The sequence below is a fragment of the Phyllobates terribilis genome, unplaced genomic scaffold (genome assembly GCF_046119375.1).
Source record: "Phyllobates terribilis strain yellow unplaced genomic scaffold, ASM4611937v1 Scaffold_13__5_contigs__length_258822181, whole genome shotgun sequence".
NCBI classification, from domain to species: Eukaryota; Metazoa; Chordata; class Amphibia; order Anura; family Dendrobatidae; genus Phyllobates; species Phyllobates terribilis.
Window position 1 is genome coordinate 111,308,964 of NW_027362773.1, and position 22,724 is coordinate 111,331,687.

The window sequence follows — 22,724 nt, forward strand, 5'->3', positions numbered from 1 at the left end:
TATGCTGCAAAAATTCCGCAGCATAAATGCTTGAAAAATGCATCGTGGGCACGAACCCTAAAAAGCAGCTGTCAATTTACATAAAAGAAAAAAATGCTGCAAAAAATGCTCCATGTGAACATAGCCTAAGGTAAAGGCTTTATTATACACATAAGTAGGCCATGCTAAGGCGGCATGCCCACTATGAGTTCTTCAAGCGTTTTTGCCGCGGAATTTCAAGTTCAAATGACCCTACTTTTCCCATATTTGGTATCACCGGGTGCGTAAGGCTGCGTGCCTACTATGCGTTTTTCAAGCGTTTTTGCTGCGGAATTTCCGCAGCGAAAACGCTTAAAAAATTCTTGGTGATACGTGCTCCATGGTCCCCAATGATAATCCGCATGTGCTGTGCACATGCTGCGGAAATTTACGCTGCGGATTATCATTGTGGAAAAATCCGCAGCATGTCCATTAATTTTGCGGACACGCAGCGTAATCGCCGCCATTGACTTGCATTGAAACACATAATATCCGTGTCAGCACATTTGCACACACGGATATTATGCGTTTCAATGTGCTGATGGTACCCGGGTTTGGAGAAGAGGAGACTCTCTTCCAGACCTGGGTACCATAGAACCTGTGAAAAAAAGAATTTAAAATAAAAAAATAAAGATTATACTTACCTTCTGATGTCCCGCAGGTGTTTTCACCGCTCTGTCTGGTCTGCTGTATGAGTCGTGGTGTTGTGAAGGACCTGCCATGACGTCATTGAGTCATGTGACCTGACACATGACTGAATGACGTCACCGCAGGTCCTTCACACCACCGCGAGCAGTGCAAGACCCCGGACGCAGTGGAGAAAACACCGGGAGGCCATCGGAAGGTGAGTATAATGCTTATTTTTTACCATTTTTATTCTTTTTTTTTTTAACTATTACTTGGTCACACTATATAAATCCATGCCGTTTGCATGGATTTATATAGTGTGACCAAGTTGTCAAGCACTTTCCAAGTGATGCTAAAATCGCTTGGAAAGCGCTTGATAACCCGCATGCGGAAATGCAAGTGAAGAACGCTTGACAAACGCTTCTACCTGGCGGGAAAAACACATGTACAATCCGCATGTACAATCCGCATGTACAATCCGCATGTACAATCTGCATGTACAATCTGCATGCGTTTTTCCTGCCAGGGAGAAGCGGAAAAAATATACAGCATTTCTGCATTGTGGGCACATAGCCTTAGTCTCCAAACTAATAAAATACGGAAACATTTATGCCATGTGCTGAACAGCAAACGAAAAAAATATACATCGAAATGGTAAAATTGGTGCAAAAAAAAAAAAAATCAATAGACCCCAAAATGGCAATAATAATAAAACAGCTTAACGGAAAAGTAAAAAAAGTGAGGTGTGATTGTCACTTAAGGGGCTGCACCTCAGTGTACACACAGCACGAGGTAAATGACACGTAGGGAACAGGTGTACGCTGCCGTGACTGGAACCGTCCCCTCAGAGCAGGGCCCCTCACTGCCCGACCGCTCTGTCGCCTCCTCCGCATTGAACTGAATGACCTCCGCTAGCAGCAGCCTCATCAGCATAATAGCCCCTCCCACCGATTATCTCATTGGCTTCTCACCGCCTGAGCGCCTGTCCACCAATCAGCGCACAGATGGGCGTTTCCGTCTCATCAGCAGCCTGCGGTGTCCGTGTGCTCCCGTGACGTCACTCAGGTCGCTGTCATTCTAGAGGTGGCGCAGACTTTGCCTTTTAAATAGCGAATGTTTCGGTTTTTTCCTCATTTCCACGAATAGTCGTGCGGATGAGGCCTCGGGGCAGGAGATATAATAGATACAGCAGGAGCTTCAGCAGAACTAGAGTAGCCATACATACAGTGATACTCAGGAGCCGCACTCTTATTAATTCAGCGTTCACTTATAGACTGTGCTAGATAGATATAATACATAATTATAGGGAGAGTATATTATTATAGATTGTATATATATATATATTATAGATTGTGTATATATATTATTATAGATTGTTCTGCATAACACTGTAGGAGATTATATATTTATACCTTCTGCTCCTGTGACGTCATTCTGCAGCTGGAAACATGGCAAATGGTGAGTGACGTGGGCTGGGGGCGGAGTGACTGGTAGGTGATGTCATAAGGGGTAAAGTTTTATCATCTGACTGGATTTATAATTGTGTTACTAGATCTGTGACCTCTTCTAATGTCTGGGAAAAACTTTCTACCAAGTTAAAGTTGCTCTGCAAAAGTTTTGGAAAACTTTTAATTTTGTCATTAGAGATAAGGGAAGATCTGTGTTTGTGGGGAAAAAATGTATCTTTATTCTTGTTACCTTTTTTGGGGAACAGTATATATCTATATATACATAAGATATACAGTATATATATATATATATATATATATATATATATATATATATATATATATATATTTACACTATCTATAGTGGTATGATAATGTCGGTGATTGACGTTGACATCCATTCTATTTGGGGCTGTTCCTCTGTTATTCCTCCTAGCAATGAATGAACAAATTGACAGCTGTGTGTTATACCATTACCCTTGACAATGTCACCCCTGTCACATGTGCAGGGGCAACCCTTCCCCCACAAATAAAAGGCCACATCCTCACCAATTTCCAGGAGGAACAACAGAGGAGTGACACAAGTAAGGCTGCTCAAGAGTCGTTACTGAATATGAGGAAGAGATGACAAGTCCTTAGAGTCCAGGGAGTTGATTAAAGGATTTTTTTGTGGTTTTAGATCTTGTATAGATTTATCTACCATTCCATGTGGTGTATACATAGTTTGAATGGTTGTGAACTACAAGTCCCAGCATTCATTGCAAGGGCAAACTGGAATTTGTAGATTACAAACATCTGCAGACAGGTCGTGAGTTCTTTTATCGTGTCACGTTATCCTGCAGCTGGTGCCAGGTTGGGTGCTGGCAGCGCCACCTGAGGTCTGATTGGGGGTCAGAGCCCCCATTCTCAGCCTTGGCAGAGATAATAACAGAAGCCCTTGGTGTGCAGTCTCTGATTGTCTCAGGCTGGTATCTTACGCTCTCCTGAGTTCCAGGAATGTTTGCTGGAGGCCGAGCAGCTGGGGCTCATTTTCCTGGCAGCTGTGTCCTCCACAGATCCATCCTACAGGTCTATATTGTGCTGAGCGTAATATGAATGCAACATATTGTAACCATCTTTAAGAGCGGAACTTCATCCAGAATTCCCCATTTATTTTGACATTTTCACTGGAGGTCTCCGGGCGTCTGACATTGATGACCTAATTCTAGGATAGGGATCGTTGGGGATCCGACACTGGATACCCTTTTGAATAGAGATTGAGGTGCAGTTTTCAGCATTGACCACTGTACATTGAATGGCGCTGTGCAGTGCCGCCCTGTTCATAACAGGGTGTGATATAACAGTGCTGGTGGTCCAGATGTTGGACCCCCACCAATCTCATATTGATAATCTATTTTATTATCATAAGCCCGGAGAAACCCTTTCTTTTCTAAAGGTCCCCATACACTTAAGATGAAAAATTGTCTGAAGATTAATAATAAACAAAGTAATAATTAATAACAATATTAGGAAACAATTCTACTATATCTGCTTCTGTACAAATGTATCACAGATAAAATACATTAAGCACAAATTAAAAAAAAATAAATAAATTTGTCTAGAAAGAGCCATTTATGCCCAGTGCAAATATGATGCTTCACCATCATCAGTGTCACGGAGAGCGACTCCCATCTAATATGTACTGCACGGAGCAGCTTGGGTGATGGGGCATTGGGCTCCAGGTAGATTTTAAAAGGAAATTTGGCTGTATAACATTTATTTTATCTTCTTTCCTTGCAGAGGTGAGACAGACAATGACTCAGTTTTGGGAAGAACATTCCCGGGACGCTACAGTAGAAGAGATGATGCTCGATTCAAGTGCTGTGCTCTTATCGAAAGAAGAGAAGCCGGAGATCATCTCGCTGCTGCCGTGTTTAGATGGATTGAACGTATTGGAGCTTGGGGCTGGGATAGGGTAAGAGGCGCAGTCTGGTTTTTTTTTGGGTGTAAGACGACTCATCCTCGGCCTTTGCATGTTGTTCATGTGTCTGTTGCACGATCTGCTCGATTATTAAATTTTTAATGTATAGAATAAAAATGGTTGATGCCCTCTGCTGAATATTGCCATTGCAGGATCAGATTGCAGGAGTGAACACTGAGTCTTAAAGGAGGTTTTCAGTTTACAAAGTTTTTTTTAACTGTACATTCAGTGTCGGACTGGCTTGGCGGGGTACTGGTGAAATGCCAGGTGGGCCCCGCCGCTGCATAGTGAGGAAGGAGAAGGGAAAAAAAGCTTTTAAGGGCAAGGGCCCTTTAAAAGCGCGGGAGGCTGTGGCGCGTGCACACAGAGTTCTCCCGCCATGACGACCGTGGCCAGCGGCATTATTGGATAGTTGATAATTTTTTGATTACTGTGAATCCCACTTCTTGGTCCCCCATTGATTGCCAGAACCATAGACTTATATCCATGTTTTTTTCCTGGGATCCCCATCATGGCAGGATGAGTTGACTGGAGTGACCGGTCTCACTTTCTCCCTTTTGGCCAGTTTCACACATCCTCTTATTTTTCTAAACATGAAAAACGATCCAGTTTTATTCAGCGTGTCGGATTCATTTTTGGTCCGTGTATCAGCTTTTACAATCCTTGTGGCACGTGTGAAAAATCTCAATTTCTTATATCCATCAAACAGTAAAATAAAACAGCGCATGGATGACTTCTGTTGTTATCCTTTTTTTTCCACAGGGCCATTGACTTACATTGGGTCTAAAAATTATCACCTATCCAGTGCAGAATTAAGAATTTTTGGAGACTGAACTATGGGGAATGTTTCATCAGAAAAAGCACCTATTGTTTAAATCAGGCTTTTTTGTGTTAAATGTATTTTTTTTCATATTTGGCAGTGTTTTTTTTCTTTATCACAATCTGTATTGAAAAAAACCCATTTTTTTGTGTTAATTTTTTTTGCAGTGTTATATATATCTAGATATAGATATAGAGATATATACAGTACAGATCAAAAGTTTGGACACAGCTTCTCATTTAAAGATTTTTCTGTATTTTCATGACTATGAAAATTGTACATTCACACTGAAGGCATCAAAACTATGAATTAACACATGTGGAATTATATACTTAACAAAAAAGTGTGAAACAACTGAAAATGTGTCTTATATTCTAGGTTCTTCAAAGTAGCCACCTTTTGCTTTGATGACTGCTTTGCACACTCTTGGCATTCTCTTGATGAGCTTCAAGGGGTAGTCACCGGAAATGGTTTTCACTTCACAGGTGTGCCCTGTCAGGTTTAATAAGTGGGATTTCTTGTCTTATAAATGGGGTTGGGACCATCAGTTGTGTTGTGCAGAAGTCTGGTGGATATGAAGAAATGAAGGTCAGTCAGTGCAAAAAATTGGGAAAACTTTGAAAGTGTCCCCAAGTGCAGTTGCAAAAACCATAAAGCGCTACAAAGAAACTGTCTCACATGAGGACCGCCCCAGGAAAGGAAGACCAAGAGTCACCTCTGCTTCTGAGGATAAGTTTATCCGAGTCACCAGCCTCAGAAATCGCAGGTTAACAGCAGCTCAGATTAGAGACCAGGTCAATGCCACACAGAGTTCTAGGAGCAGACACATCTCTACAAAAACTGTTAAGAGGAGACTTTGTGCAGCAGGCCTTCATGGTAAAATATCTGCTAGGAAACCACTGCTAAGGACAGGCAACAAGCAGAAGAGGCTTGTTTGGGCTAAAGAACACAAGGAATGGACAACAGACCAGTGGAAATCTGTGCTCTGGTCTGATGAGTCCAAATTTGAGATCTTTGGTTCCAACCACCGTGTCTTTGTGCGACGCAGAAAAGGTGAACGGATGGACTCTACATTCCTGGTTCCCACCGTGAAGCATGGAGGAGGAGGTGTGATCGTGTGGGGGTGTTTTTATGGTGACACTGTTGGGGATTTATTCAAAATTGAAGGCATACTGAACCGGCATGGCTACCACAGCATCTTGCAGCTTCATGCTATTCCATCCGGTTTGCGTTTAGTTGGATCATCATTTATTTTTCAACAGGACAATGACCCCAAACACACCTCCATGCTGTGTAAGGGCTATTTGTCCAAGAAGAAGATTGATGGGGTGCTACGCCAGATGACCTGGCCTCCACAGTCACCAGACCTGAACCCAATCGAGATGGTTTGGGGTGAGCTGGACCGCAGAGTGAAGGCAAAAGGGACAACAAGTGCTAAGCATCTCTGGGAACTCCTTCAAGATTGTAGGAAGACCATTTCCGGTGACTACCTCTTGAAGCTCATCAAGAGAATGTCAAGAGTGTGCAAAGCAGTCATCAAAGCAAAAGGTGGCTACTTTGAAGAACCTAGAATATAAGACATATTTTCAGTTGTTTCACCCTTTTTTGTTAAGTATATAATTCCACATGTGTTAATTCATAGTTTTGATGCCTTCAGTGTGAATGTACAATTTTCATAGTCATGAAAATACAGAAAAATCTTTAAATGAGGTGTGTGCAAACTTTTGGTCTGTACTGTATGTATCTCACAATCTGTATTAAAAATAAATATATAAATCTTGCAATTTTCACACTGGCCACTATTTTAAGACTCTATAACGTCCTGTTGTTTCAGGAAATTCACATGTACATTAGCCACAATGAGCAGACTCTGACCCTATTGAAGCGCCTCATGAGCATGTGAATAGGTCATTGTGAAGGGAAGAGGAGCTGTGATATGGTCTATCATTGTGATTGATGGATCCTGTGTTATCTGCTGTCCATAGACCTGTTAGCTGTCATTGTAATCCTGCCTCTCATGATAAGGAGCCTGCTGAATACTCTTTCCTGAAAGAACAGGAAGTAGGAGTTTAAACCCCCCCCCCAGTGGTCAATATGAAAATTGGAAGATTACTAATGTTGTATATTAATAAAGTTCATGATATGAAGGAAAGAAAAACCATTAGGTCATTTTATGAAGATACATTCTCTTTAAGGGACTTGCAGTCTGCCGAGAATTATCAAGCTTTTTATTCACCCCAAACATTTTCTTCAGTCGTTATACAGGACACTTGGCCAAGTTGGCAAGCAATGTCACCGCGGTGGACTTCATGCAGAACTTTATCGACAAGAATCGTGAAGACAACGGCTACCGTGGGAACATTACGTTTCAACAAGCTGATGTCACCCTGCTGGACCTTCCCAACGGCACGTGAGTTGTGACGTCAGATCAATATGGCACCATGATGGACATCCAAGGAACGTGCGGATTTTCATGGGGCCTTTCTTCTCCTCAGTTTCGACTTCATCTTCTCAAACTGGCTCTTCATGTATCTGACGGATGAAGAGTTGGTCGCCTTGATTCAGAAGATGTTGGGATGGCTCAGACCGGGTGGCTATCTCTTCTTTAGAGAGTCCTGCTTTTTTCAGTCAGGTGAGAACATTAGAGTCGGTCCATCAGTAATCTGTGGACCCCAGATGGGAGCTCTGAGAACCGCCTCCTTCTTGACTCCATCAGTGGCTCTTCCTTTGATTAGCCAACCTGGGATGATGTCATCATTGCGGTATGATGCACATGTGACCTTGCACAAGGCCAGCTAATCAAGATAAGAGCCATGGATGCCGTCAGTAAGGAAGCAGTTCTCAGGGCTCCTTTCCCTCTGCCGCAGATTGCAGACATGGTCGATAGCCCAGGTCGTACGCATCGTTTCGCACCGACTCTTAAGTCATATATTACATGATTATCAATGGCGACTTGACTGCCCATCCGAATTCTCACATAACACAACTTGCACTGATGTACAATGTGTAAAAAGAGAGAAATAATGCACACGATGATGTCATAAAGCAGGACCGTGATGTCACTATACATGTAAACACAGTGATGTCATAGTACACAGATAATGTTGAACACGATGATGTCACAGCGAGGATCATAACACAAGGACAATACACAGTGATGTCACACAACACGGATAGTTAACTTCTTCATTATTGGACAATACACTTAATGATGTCACACAACACAGATAATTAACCACTTCATGATTGGGCAATTTTTCATTTTTGGGCTTTGTTTTTGTTCTTCTCCTCTTCTTCCTAGAGCTATAACATTTTTTTTTTTCCAATGACATGCTTTTTTTTTTTTTTTTTTTGAGGGACAAGTTGTAGTTTCGAATGACACTATTCATTCATCCAATGTACTGAAAAAATGGAGAGAAAAATTCCAAGTGGTGTGAAATGGTGAAACCCTCTCAAACCCCTGCAATTCCACCATTTATTTATTCTTTTCGCGTATGTGGTTTTCATTATGTAGTAAAAATAATCTGGTAATATGATTCGCCATGAGTACGATTACGGAGATACCAAAATTATGTTTATTTTTTAAAAAAAAAATTTATCTTCACGGCTTAAAAAAAAATCTAAGTTTTGTAAAAACTAATTTTTGGGTGTGTGTTGTCATTTTCTGAAATCCTTGATGTTTTTTTGGTCGATAGAGTTGTATGAAGCTTGTTTTTTGCATGCTGATCCCAATTTTTTATTGATACCGTTTTGGGGTACATATGTCATTTTGATAGCTTTTTTTTATTGTGTTTTTGGAGAGGGGCTGTGGCTTCACAAGATGATGGGAACTGGGACGCGTAACCATTTTCCGACATGCGCCTTACATGTATGGCACACGTTGTGTCTCTCCCTTCAGCGCAGGCTCCGGCGATGAGCCTGCACCTCTCCGGGGACATGACAGCTGATCAGATCAGCTGTCATGTGCCCCCAACAGCCACAGGTGGAATCTTTATCCACCCGCGGCTGTTGACATGTTAAATGCCGCTGTCAATCTCTGATGGCGGCATTTAGCATGGCCGTGGCGGAAGGACGTCATAAGTTCCGCCCATCGGTGCTCGGGTCACATGATCGCGGGTCGCCGATGGGTTGGCATGGCAACCCGGGGTCTGCAGGAGACCCCTGCGGTTGTCATTGCCATGCTATAAGCGCTGCCCAGTAGTTGGCGCTCATAGCAAGTGAGCAAATTTGCTACACACAGGCGATCTGATGATCGCAGCTTCCACTCTCCCATGGATACTGTTGAAGCTAGAGTAAAGTAAAAAAAAATGTTTTTAAAAATATTTTAAAAAATATATAAACTTTGGATATTTTTTCACCACTTAAATGAAAAATAATCTATACATGTTTGGTATCTACGAACTCGTAATGACCCGGAGAATCGTAATGGCAGGACAGTTTTAGCATTTAGTGAACATAGTAAGAAAAAAACAACAAACAATTGTGGGATTGCACTTTTTCTTACAATTCCAATGCACTTGGAATTTTTTTCCTGTTTTCCAGTACACGATATGGTACAACCAATGATGCCGTTCAAAAGTACTGTTCATCCCACAACAAATAAGCCCTCACACGGCCATATTTACCAAAAAATAAAAAAGTTATGGGTCTGGAAAGAAGAGGAGCAAAAAATTAAAACGCAAAAAATGGAAAATCTCAATGTCGTGAAGTTTTTTTGTGTGCAGACATTAATGGATAAAATTCTTTGCTTTCAGGGGACTGTGAGCGGACATTTAACCCTACGGTGTACCGTACACCCGCTCAGTATAATCACCTCCTCACATCTGTCACCTCAAAGTCTGGAGACAAAGGTTTCGAGATTGTTATGTCCAAGTCTGTGCAGACCTATATAAAGGTGAGACGGCAGCGTCTACATCCATTACTGTCTATTCTGGTGGTCACCTGTCCACGTACAAAGCGCCACGTGTTGTAGAGCTTCACGTCTATACAGCACATGGGGTAAAATGGATGGGCCGTGAAAATTTAGAGGGGTTATTTTCATCATCGTAAATGTGTAAAATTGCAAAAGTGATCGTAAAAACAACTACTTTGCAATTTACCCGTTATTAAATACCCTCTTTGTTTTCAAGAAAAGTGGGATTTTTAATTTTCTTATATACAACTTTTTGCTTAGGTTACCAGCCACCTCTGCAGTGGTGGCCAGTCTCCGAAGCAAGGAGTGCAGTGCTTACTAGCTCTTTCCAATAGAGCTTGTAAGCGCTGCTCTGAACCTGTCCAATGCTGCAGATTTGCCTCTGTTTGCAGCATGGAAGAGTGCAAAGTTCGGACCAGCGGTGCAACCAGGCCACAACATAAACTGTCAATCAATCACAAATTCATTGTTCCCCGGCAAGCAGGGAGCCAGGGAAAATGAGGGACAAATCCTTTAAAGGAGGTCTGTCTCCAGACTTCTTAATACAAACTGCATACCATATAACAGCCTACCTATAAACTGCATACCATACTGATAAAGATCCCTTAGACCTGATGAGGCTGATGTACCTACTTTGAATTTCCACGTCGAATTGGTTGTATAATCTTGATCTTAGGACGGGCATTTTTTGAATTTAGGTAGAATGCTGATTTTAGTTTTCGTCATGAAAAGTTTCAAAAATGACTATAAAGAAATTCTAACCTGGATTTTCAAAGTAAGTACACCAGCCTCATCATGCATAAGAGATCTATTTAATAAAGTCTTGCAATTTGGTGACAGGTGTCCTTTAATCAGCTAAAATGTACAATCACAAACTATCTCCTATAAAGCATGCATTGCTTTTAGACTTTGGGACCCTTCTTCCTGGGATGGGTAAGAGGTCCAATGATTGGACCCCAGCAGTTTGTACATTGATCTTTTATACTGTGGATAGGTGATTTATGCATTTAGTAGGTGAACCCATTTAAAGGGAAACGGACAGTTGGGAAAAAAACATAACTTGACACGAGAGGCAGATTTTAAATCAATACTTCTTGTGGATTTCATCCTTTACATTAAATGAAATTGGTGGCACATCTGCCCCAAAATCCACATGTGAAATGTGGATATCGCTGCGGAATTCGAGGCCAGATTCACAATGGACTGTTTCTGTTCCACGTGAATCTATTCCAGTTTTCCATGTGTTTTTTTTTTTTTTACGCCATTTACTTCCTACACTCACGTCTTATACCACTGCCATCATACGACTTCTCCTCTTCTACATGGTGTATTATCTATGCCCCACAGATAAAGAAGAACCAGAACCAAGTTTGCTGGATGCTGCAGAAAGTCCCACGAGATGCCGATGGGCACCAGGGTTATACGACGTTTCAGCAGTTCCTTGATAACCAGCAGTATTCTCGGAAAGGAATACTCCGTTATGAGAAGATATTCGGGGATGGCTTTGTGAGCACTGGAGGACTGGAAACCACCAAGGTAAGGCACATGCAGAAGAAGAATATTAGGGGCTTGTAGTAGCATGGGTGATACTGTCCCTAAGATGCAGGGAATCATCTCTTTTCTTCACTTGCAGGAGTTTATTGCCATGCTTAATCTGGTCCAGGGCCAGCGGGTCATTGATGTGGGCTGTGGCATCGGCGGAGGAGACTTCTATATGGCCAAGGTAGGGTCACATTAATTCATTTATATAACACTACCTAAACGGAGGTGGAGGCCGATATGCTGTCACATTCTATTTTTATCTTTGGGTATGACTGAATATAATGCATCTTTATCTCTTTACTACTGATTTTAATTTTGTGTATTACATTGCACTATTTGTGTGCATTACATTGCGCCAAATTTCTATAGGTCTAACTCTCAGAATTGCAGTGTAATTAAGCTTGTGAATATACATATTTGCATATATATACATGTCGTCATCATCATCTGGTGGCTACCCTTCGTGTGGTCTCCTTATCTTCATTATTTTGTGTCTCTCATCGGCCTCCCTTTGCTTTAATTGTTTCTTGATTTTAATTATAAATTTTTATTTTTTGTGTAGTTGTGTACTTAAATAAAACATTTAATGTTTACATACATGTATTTAATTTCTGATTATTTTGGAGTAACACATTTAAACATAGCCAAAATGTTGGCTACTTATGTTTTTTTGACGGTTTTTATTAATTTTTTTGTATTCTCAACAGACTTATGGTGTTGAAGTCCTCGGGATGGACCTGTCGTCTAACATGGTGGAGATCGCCATGGAGAGAGCTATCTTGGAGAAGACTCCACAGGTGAGTTATGGGACTGGTCCTGTTGGATAGGTTGGAGAATTTTAGCGTCAATAGATTCGACCCGATTTCCGTAATCTGATTATTATTAAGATAGATAAATGCTTCTTCTCATACCCACAGGTGCAGTTTGAAATAGGAGATGCCACAAGAAGAATCTTCCCTGAAGCGTCATTTGACGTGGTGTACAGCCGGGACACCATCCTGCACATCAACGACAAGGGAGCACTTTTTAGGAAATTCTTTGTAAGAGCCAATAAAAACTTGAGTGACTTTGTAATGCAGATTTGTCGCCTTTTGGAGTAGTGTTCAGCTACATCGATATTAGAACATAATTATTTGGAGTACAGATGATGGCAGTGATGAGTCAGCTCCAATCTCCTGCAGCAACACAAGTGCTGAACTGACCCATCACTGTCATCATCTGTACTCCAAATGAATACGCTCTGATATCAATGCAGCTGCAGGGGTTTGGAAGACACTTACATACAATTTTTTTTACAGGAATAAAGAAAAATCCCCTAATGAAGTGATTTGCAAATTTTCATAACTTTCCACTAATGGACAAAATTATAAAAAGAAATGAAAAATGAAAGTTTAGGTACTATATAAAAATTGTAGTTCTTACTTTTCCATACATTTGATTTTTTTTTTCTTTCCTATAGTCTTGGCTGAAACCTGGAGGGAAGCTCTTAATCACAGATTACTGCTGCGGTGAACGGCCTTGGTCTCCAGTGTTTGAGGAGTATGTGAAGCAGAGAGGATATATTCTATACACACCTGCGGAGTATGGCCAGGTAATTCAGAACATGGTAGTTATGATATTAATATTTTAAAGCTAAAAAAATTTTCCCATCTGGACAATAGGCATCCCTGGCAAAGCAGCAGGCGGCCACTACAGGTGGGATGTGGTATAACATGGCGCCTGTTCAATTCAATGGGAAACATGAATAGAGATGAGCAAATCTGCCGAGATTCCAATTTGCCAGATTGCTCGAATTCAATAATTATTCAATATGATTATAATTGTCTTTATTCTGCTCTAGAGTCTTTATAGACCCCAGAGCCTAATAAACATAGGGTTTAAAAAAAAAGAAATAAAAAATGAATACTCACTACACTACTCATCTGTCCACCATCCGGTCATCTGCGTAGTCCGACCTCTTTTTTCCGATGCCCCCTGACTCCGAATAGGCCTCTGGTGTCACGACGCACGTTATCACAACATGTGTTGCCCAAGACCTTGTCAAGCGATTCACAAATTTCGACTTGACATCAGAGGCCTATTCGGCACCAGAAGAGGAATTTGTGCACTGGACAGCTGCGGAAAGAAGTCACCGGACAGCGGGCTATATCAAGATAGATGAGCTGTGTGGTTAGTATTATTTTATTATTTTTTTTTAATCCTTTTCCCGATCCTCTACAATTCAGCAAAATGGCGGTCAGTTGGCGGCCATTTTTCTGAAAATTCACAGAGCGAATTGCAAAAAGTTTGAGTTCGAGAAAATCTGAATTTTTTTTTTTGTAAAAATCAAGGGAAATTTAATTTTGCTGCAAAACGCTCTAAGACAAGTAGCACTCACAATAGTAAATGTGTCCCGCTCTGGAGTCTCCTTGTAACCCTTCGTATCACTCCTCAGTTCTTGCAGAAAGTCGGTTTTGTCAGAGTTCAGGCTTTGGATCGGACAGAACAGTTTGTACAAGTTCTTAACAAAGAGCTGTCGCGTACACAGGAGATAAAGCAGGAGTTCCTGGAGGTAACGGAGCTGTCCATATGAGGCTGACGCGAGCTGTAGGGATGTACGATCACTTACGCTGTGTCTCTCTCTCCACCATGTAGAGTTTTTCCGAAGAGGATTACAACTACATTATTGAAGGCTGGAAGGAAAAGCTTCATCGTTGCAGTCTGGGCGATCAGCGCTGGGGCCTGTTCCTGGCAGAGAAACCACTGGACCTCATAGCATAACTGCTGCCCTTCTGTCGGCCCCAACCAGAGCCCTGACAATTTTACCAAAATTTTGCACATTAATTTTGGTGCGGCCACATAACTATCTGATATGTATGGATTTCACCTTGCCCAATCCTATTGTTTTTAGGAGAGATAAGCTGCTGACAGAGATGTCTGGTAGCAGATCACTCTCCTCTCCCCATCCAGAACATATTACAAAAGGTGGAGGAGGGGGACCTAAACCGACGATCCAAGAAGTCCATTCAATTGTTAGAAATCTTTGTTAATTAAAATTTATACAGTTAAGTAGGGTAAATAGAGGAGCACACATGCAATCTGAACGAATGTGCAAGGGACGCACAGGTTAGGAGCAATAGTATATAATATAAGGGCATCAAAAAACCTGTATAAACCTAATATGTACTATAACACATATAGATAAACCTGCAGTGAAAGCCAAATGATGAATTTCAAGTGTCCAAGTGGACCTAGACAAAGGTAATATAACATAGAACAGTATCCAATACTAATTACCTAAGGCAAGTTCCCAACACTGCAGCGGCTCCAACTAGCTGCGCATCCGCTCCGACGCACGTTTCAGACCAGCCTTCGTCAGGGGGCAAGTGTGCGTCTGTATTTCCCCTACTTGACTGTATTTTAATTAATAAAGTTTTTTTTTATATTTCTAACAATTGAATGGACTTCTTGGATCGTCGGTTTAGGTCCCCTGCCACCCCCTTATATATTATGTCCACGACGATTTGTCTTATTACTCTTATTACAAGCAGTAATATGGATAACACAAGTATATACATTTCTGTAATTTCCATCCAGAACATATGCACGCTTGATGGACTGAGCGTGCACATGTATGTGAGTCTGGATGGATAGCTGTTAGCTGAATGAGCGTTCGACTGACTAATGTGCATGGCCAACCTTACACAAAAAGACCTTTACATTTCTAACATTTTAAAACAGAATATGCACCTGTAGAGACTTCCCAGTCCGGTAGAGGGTAATGCTACATGCACAAACCTTAAAACTTTATGGTTCAAGGGATGATAATCAAATCAATACTTAAAAAAAAAAAACATAACCACTTCCTGACTTGTGACATACAGGTATATGAAGCAGGCTCAGGAGCTGAGCCTGCTTCATTAACGACGGGTGCCAGCTGTGTTACACAGCCGGTACCTGACTCTAAAAGCAGCGACCGGAGCTGGCTCCGATCTCTGCTGTTAAACCACTTAAATGCCACCGTCAATCTCTTGACAGCGGCACACCCCCGCGCTACACCCCCACCACGACCATCTTTGTACCCCACTGTGAAACCCACACACAGGCTGGGGTCTATAGAAGATCATCATTTCTTCTAAATGCTGCAATATTTTAACGATCACAGTTTCAAGTTCTCTAAGGGATGTAAAAATATAGAAAAAAGAATATAAAAATTTAAATCATCCCACCCTTTTTCCCAATTAAAGAATAAAACATATATGTTATCACCGAGTCCGTAAAAAGTTTGATTCTTGAAAATGTTAATTAACCCTTATGGTAAACACTAAAGACAAAAAAAAACAAAAAACTCCAAAATTGCCATTTTTTGGTCTTCGCACGACTCCCAGAAATGCAATAAAAAGTGATGTACCCCAAAATTGTATAGATAAAATCACGCAAAAAAATAAACCCTCGTACAGCTCCATCACTGGAAAAAAAAAGTTACACATTTCAGAAAATGGCGACTCAAACAAAACAATTTTTTTTTAAGTTATGAATTTCTGATAAAGTTTAAAAATAAAAGTTATGAATTTCTTATAAAAAAGAAAACTCTACAAGTTAGGTATTGCCGTCATTGTTCTGACCTGAAGAATTATTACTCCAGGTCATTTTTACCACACAATGAACACCGTAAAACTAAACCCAAAAAAGCGATGGCGAATTTATTTTTATTTCTCTACATTTGGAATTTTTTTTTCCTATTTTTCAATAAATTACGGTATATGGAGAAATTGATGGTTTCATTCAAAACTATAAATCCTCCTCTCGCAAAAAAAAAGGCCTTCATTTGTCGATGGAAGATTAATAAAAGTTATGGCTTTTGGAAGAAAAATAAAATAATGTTTTTTTTACCTGCTATTGAGCAAAATGTTTTAGGACATTTTTATAAAACTTCCATAAATGTAAAAAAAACTTTTTTTTTCTTTTTTCGAAATCTGACTTTTTGCTATGATACAACACTTGCAGGTATAACATTTTGTAGTGACTGCTCAAATTTTGGAAATTTCTCCCCCAGAGACTTTACAAAAGTGCTTTTTATTAATGCATATAGTGGGAAGTAACAATTATTTGGTTTATAAAGTGCTAAAAAAAAGTATTATTCTACCGTATATTTTATTATAAATGACAGTATTGCAATCCAAAGGCTTTAATATCTAGAGACAGAAATGTATGTCGTCAGTGCATCTGTTCTGATACCAATAAAGTTACTTTGTCACAAGTTCTGAGGGTTATAAAAACCCTCCCAAGTATTATCATTTTAATTCTCCATTGTAATATACCTGTATGATTGTAGTTAACAAAATAGACACCGGTCGTCGGATTTCACAGTGCAAACTGCATAAATTATTAAATAGATCACTTAGACACTATGAGGCTGGTGTACTTACTATGACAATTTACTTTAGAATGGCCATATAATCGTGATGTTGAAATGAGAAGTTTAGGAATCCAGATAAAGAAAGCTCACAAGTCTGAGTGTATTCAGTCTCTGCCTATCCAGCTTGAATGAAAGATGCAGCTTGTACTCAGCAGTGTGAGATAGCAGCAGGGAGGAGGAACACTGAGAATCTTTCAGCCAGGCTAGGTGGGCAGAGATTCATCAGCAGTAAGGAGGAGGGCCATGAAGAAGCTGTCAGACAGGCTAGGTAGGCAGAGAATCAGCAGCAGTGAGGAGGGACACTGATGAGCTGTCAATCAGGTTAGGTAGGCAAAGATTCAGCAGCAATAAGTAGAGACACTGAGGAGCTGTCAGGCTAGGTTGGCAGAGATTCATCAGCAGCAGGGAGGAGGGACACTGAGGAGCTGTCAATCAGGCTAGGTGGGAAGAGATTCATCAGCAGCAGGGAGGAGGGACACTGAGGAGCTGTCAGTCAGGCTAGGTGGGCAGAGATTCATCATCATCAGCAGGGAGGAGGGCCATGAAGAAGCTGTCAGACAGGCTAGGTAGGCAGACAATAAGCAGCAGTGAGGAGGGACACTGATGATCTGTCAATCAGGTTAGGTAGGTAAAGATTTGGCAGCAATAAGTAGAGACACTGAGATGCTGTCGGGCTAGGTGGGAAGAGATTCATCAGCAGCAGGGAGGAGGGACACTGAGGAGCAGTCAGGCTAGGTGGGCAGAGATTCATCATCAGCAGGGTGGAAGGACACTGAGGAGCTGTCTGTCAGGCTAGGTGGGAAGAGATTCATCAGCAGCAGGGAGGAGGGACCCACGAGAATCTGTCATTGATGTATAACCTGCATTAATCATTACTTGGGAGCTCCTGTACTGCTGATACTAGAAGTTGAGACAGCTGTCAGATGCACTTTAAAGAAGACCTGACACCAGGTCAAAAGTAGACAGTTTTTGCTCTTATTTTATTCCTGCTGCTCCCCAGTATTCATTTTCTTTTCTTATTTTTAAAGCCGCCATATGGTTCCAGAGATATGGGCCTTTTTATTTATGGTCTTTATTAAGGGGATGTGGCTCACGGGATCCTCGGGGGCGTGTCTTTAGGCTGCTTTGCATTATTATCTTTGAGCCACACCCCTTTTGTAAAATATGTGCACTGAATAAAAAGACCCATATCCCTGGCACCGTATGGTGGATTTAAAAAAGGAAAAAAATGAAATACATAGTGGAGCAACAGGAATAAGAAAAGAGAAAAAAATGAACACTTTTAACCTGGTGACAGGTCTGCTTTAAAAGCATCAACATGAAAACCTGCTTACAACAATTGTATGCTGTGAGGCAGTGTAGCAACAGTGACACACAGTGGTTGCTACATGTATTGCATACGTATGCCATAGATCTGAGTTTAAAAAAAGAAACTCCTACGATTGCTCTGCACTTCTTGTGAATCGCTACAGAGGGGAGCTGATGTGTATTTATCAGCAAGAGACCAAGAAACTGCATCAAAGAAATTAGGAAAAAAATCTCCCCCCAAAAAGTGCAATATTTGTGTTTCCCATTCCTTTGGAATCCACTTTTGTCTTAGAGTCTAAAAAGTTCCCCCAAAATAAATAAAAAAAACGTTCTTTGATTCCAGCCAGATGCCGTTTTACTGTTTTTCCGGGGGTTTATTTTATTTGCTCCGGTTTCCTTCCATGTTCCAAAAACACAGCAGCCTGCTAGCGTGTGTGTGTCGAAAATAGAGAAATTGCATTGGGGAGATGGACTGATGTGAATATAGACATCCTCTGTACAGCGCTGTGGGATATGATGACGCTATGTGTGCTAAGGGGAAAGAAAGAATATATAGAACAAGTCATGTCAGTATTCATGTTGTATCTGCCAAAGTACATTCATACGGATAACAAACCAGGGGGACAAATACCTGAACCTGGCTGGTCCCTGTTCAGACTAGGAAACGCCTTTCTCTGACCCTGGTCCGTTCTTGTCTGACCGCGGAGGTTGACACCCTAAGATAAGGCAATGGTGCCCCCACTCGACAGCGGCTTACCCTGAATATCCTTAGCAGCTCCTAGGATCGCTAAAGTAGCAGTCCCCTAAGGAATAATGACATCACACACAAAACTATTGCAAAGTGATTGAATCCAACAAAGTTTATCACCAGCAGGAAACACCAGTAGGGGAAGGAATTTAAAGCTGCACCCGAAAAGTGATAGGACAGACAAACAGAGTAAATGAAAAATACCTGTTACTCAAAACTGACAGAAAGATAACAGAACTAAAACACCCAAATAAAAGGTGTATCTGTTGTGGCTCAGTGGGAAAAGACGCCGACCACAGAATCAAGGGTTCGAATCCAGAAGCATGACAATTTGCTGCCATCTTAAGACATTTAAGGGGTATGACTAATTTCTATGAAACAGCACTGTAGTATTTAAAAGGGTTGTCCGGGACTTTAACATTGATGGCTTATCCTTAGGATGAACAGCGGGAGAAATAAGTATTGAACACGTCACCATTTTCCTAAGTAAATGTATTTCTAAAGGTGCTATTGAGATGAAATTATCACCAGATGTTGGTAACAGACCATCTAACACTCTTACTGAAATGTATTTAATACTTCGTACAAAAGCCTTTGTTGGTGATGACAGCTTCAAGATTGGCTCTTGTATGGAGAAACTAGTCTCAGGCATTACTCAGGTGTGATTTTGACCCATCCTTTCTCGCAAACACTCTTCAAATCCTGAAGGTCCCGTCGTCTCCTTCTATGAACTCTGAGCTTCAGTTCCTTCCATAACTTTTCACATATAGAGAAGTAAATGGAGACATTCAAAACGACAACTTGCCCCCCAACCCCCCAAAAATGCCCTTGCAAGATGAGGGTTAAGAAAAAAGAAAAACAAAAATTGCCTACGTCCTTAAAGGGTAAATTTTTAGTATTCTTTGAACACATAGGTGCTTTGATTTTCTGTTATTTATATGTATCAGCTTCTCAATCTCTTCCATTCAAGAAAAATGTCTACCTTAAAGGGGTATTTCAAGTTTGAAAGTTTTCAAAACTTTCCAATCCCTGGGGGTCCTAGTGCTGGGGACCCCAGCGATACCCCCCAAAAAAGGTCTTTGAAGAGTCCCGTGTGAATGGAGCGGTGTTTGATCATGCGGTTTGCCACTTCATATATTCTTAATGGGAGAACCGGAGATAGACAAGAGCAGGACTTGTAAATTTTCGGCACTCCAGTTATAAAAAAATGGAGTTACATTGTTCATAAATGATCTCTTCTCCATTCAGCTGGGGACTCATAACCCCGGTTCTCGGGATTGCTGGTGGTCCCAGTGGTTGGACCCCTAGTGATTGGAAAGTTTTCCCCTATCCTGTGTATCGGGGAGTAACTTCCAAACTTGATAATACTCCTTTAAGGAACAGTAATGGTTTAATGAGACACAACGATAATACTGCAGGCTGTTCTTTCCCACAATTTCATCCAGTTTTGGAAATTATAGAAGAGACAACAACAAAAACAAATTAAGGTAATGGAAAATTCTAAATTTGCCAAAAAGTTTTATTTAAAGTGGGAACTAGTTTGCCAAACTGGATATAATTATCGTACGTACGGAAAAAAAAAAAAATCATTGAAAGTCAATGACGACTCCTGGGACATTTTACTAACAGGAATGTGCTCAGCTCATAAATGATCTTCTAATCTAAGGCATTTTCATTTCATATATCAACTGCTGGCAGAAAGTTTATTTAAGGCTTGTCTATATTTTGGGAGTCTCAGTATGTGACCCTATAGTAACCCATGTCTGGAAATGACTTATTTTGTTTTCAATGTCGTGAATTGTAGATATGAAAATGACGAACCCCACCAAAAGAGGATTCTCGTGCTGTTTCGTAGACTTATTTTTATATCTTAATCACCCGATGCTCCGAGAGTTATTTTAGAACCAGAACCGAGTCTGAAGAAAAGATGACGATAATCTATATTTACTGGTGAAAAGAGATGAAGAGAGAACTCAGAATGTGCCCGTCCGGTGCCAGTCGCGATGCACTAAACATGGTAACAGTATCTGTTGTTGGGAAAACATGGAATTAACTTTTTAAGCCTTGCGGTAAAAGAGCTTGTAAAGACCCCCCCAGAGGAGTGCGCGGGTTGTATACCGCTCCATAGTTACCGACCAATAAATAAACCACATGTAGAGTCACAACTTATAAAACCTGTATCTGAATGAGCTTTACTTGCTGGATAATAAAAGTTGGTAATATTAGCTAATACTGGAGGTCTTTATTGCACTGATTCACTGCAAAGTATTTTAAATGGTTGTTTTAAGACATTCCAGGAAGGCGAAGGTTCTAACAGGTCCAGCACATTGCACAACCGACGCACGAAATGCCACAGAAAACCCCCAGATATAACAAAAAACATGAAGTTTCCCAAGTATATTGTCCAATAACATCAATTGAAAACAGATTGAAAAAAAACAAACAAACCCTGATACATGTGTGTGAGAATAATTGGGATCTGTTTTTTATATTCTTCTCGAGTGAATTGTTCATCCAATATGAGCACAAGTAAGGACACAAATATAACCTAAGATAAAGCAAAATTAGCAAATACCCTGAAGTAAATAGTAATAGTGCATACAGTATACAGTCATGGCCAAAAGTGTTGGCACCCTTGAAATTGTTCCAGAAAATGAAGTATTTCTTCCAGAAAATTATTACAATTACACGTGTTTTATTATAGACGTGTTTATTTCCTTTGTGTGTATTGGAACAACAGAAAAAAACAAAACAGAGAACACAAGACAAATTGGACATAATTTCACACAAAACCCCAAAAATGGGCACCCTCAACTTAATATTTGGTTGCACACCCTTTGGAATAAATAACTGCAATCAACCGGTTCCTATAACCATCAACAAGCTTCTTACACCTCAACTGGAATTTTGGACCACTCTTCTTTTGCAAACTGCTCCAGGTCTCTCATATTTGGAGGGTGCCTTCTCCCAACAACAATTTTAAGATTTCCACAGGTGTTCAATGGGATTTAGATCCAGATGCATTGCAGGTCAGTTAAGAACTCAAGTCCTCAGACAATTCTCTTCTCCTCTTTCTGTTCTCCATGCTTAGTGTGGCACACACAGACACATAATGCAAAGATTTAGTCAACTTCTCCCCTTTTTATCTAGTTTCAGGTGTGATTTTCATATTGCCCACACCTGTGAGCCATGAACCTACTGAAGGCCCATATAGTTACCATCTATGAAGCCCAGGCAGATCATCATAGGATATTGCAGGTTCAAATCCCCTAGAGAGATTGCAAAAAAAGTTTGTATAAAAAAAAAAACAAGCAAACTCAAAGGTTAAATCATTACTCTTTCCCAATCACAAATATTGAAATAAAAAAATAATAAACATATTTAGTATCACGCCAGCCTGTCAAAACATAAAATTACTTAACTTGTACAATTACCGTATTTTTCGCTTTATAAGATACACTTTTTTCCCCAAGATTTGGGGGGGAAATAGGGGTGCGTCTTATAATGCGAATATACCTTACTGGCTGCGGTGGAGCGGGGTCCCAGGGTCGCTGCTGGCGGCGGAGACAGGAGTGGGGCGATGTTGCAGGCCCCATGCTATGAAAAAGGCCAAACTATGTACGAGCCGTTTCTTCATCGCTAGTGAAATGTTCCTCGATTTGAATAAATGTTAAATAACCTAAAATATTGTGTAAAATAGATTTTGTACATTAACATATGAATGCCGAGCCTGTGGTTTCCTCTATGAACTACTGCTCATTGACCACAAGGTGTCAGTGTGCGCAGCATTTGCTGAAGGAGACATGAATTCCACGCTGTAAAATAATATCTTCTCCATGAACAAAATGAGGCACTAACACATGCTTGTTGCACTGGATTTTTATGTTCCTTTTTCTCAGCTGATGTAATAAAACAGTTGCTTTCAGCAAAAAAAAACTTTCAT

General features: G+C 40.7%; 1 protein-coding gene across 2 annotated transcripts; it reads left to right on the forward strand.

The window, feature by feature from the left end:
• Positions 1–1,690: 1,690 nt before the first annotated feature.
• Positions 1,691–21,013, forward strand: LOC141173892 (uncharacterized). 2 transcript variants are annotated; one of them, XM_073658427.1, is made up of 12 exons: positions 1,691–1,710; positions 3,873–4,047; positions 7,128–7,283; positions 7,369–7,505; positions 9,628–9,767; positions 11,133–11,321; positions 11,419–11,508; positions 12,035–12,124; positions 12,245–12,367; positions 12,787–12,918; positions 13,762–13,878; positions 13,962–21,013. In XM_073658427.1, the coding sequence occupies exons 2-12, from the start codon at positions 3,887–3,889 to the stop codon at positions 14,085–14,087; spliced, it is 1,461 nt and encodes a 486-aa protein (XP_073514528.1). In that variant the 5' UTR covers positions 1,691–1,710; positions 3,873–3,886; the 3' UTR covers positions 14,088–21,013. The 2 variants fall into 2 exon arrangements, with proteins under 2 accessions (XP_073514528.1, XP_073514527.1); XM_073658426.1 differs by lacking the exon at positions 1,691–1,710 and adding an exon at positions 1,750–2,103.
• Positions 21,014–22,724: the final 1,711 nt, after the last annotated feature.

Bases quoted from the DNA above. Each gene is read 5' to 3' on its own strand.
- LOC141173892 (XM_073658426.1), top strand. The intron at 7,506-9,627 runs GTGAGAACATTA...CTTTGCTTTCAG, and splicing joins GTCCTGCTTTTTTCAGTCAG to GGGACTGTGAGCGGACATTT. The intron at 11,509-12,034 runs GTAGGGTCACAT...TATTCTCAACAG, and splicing joins GAGACTTCTATATGGCCAAG to ACTTATGGTGTTGAAGTCCT.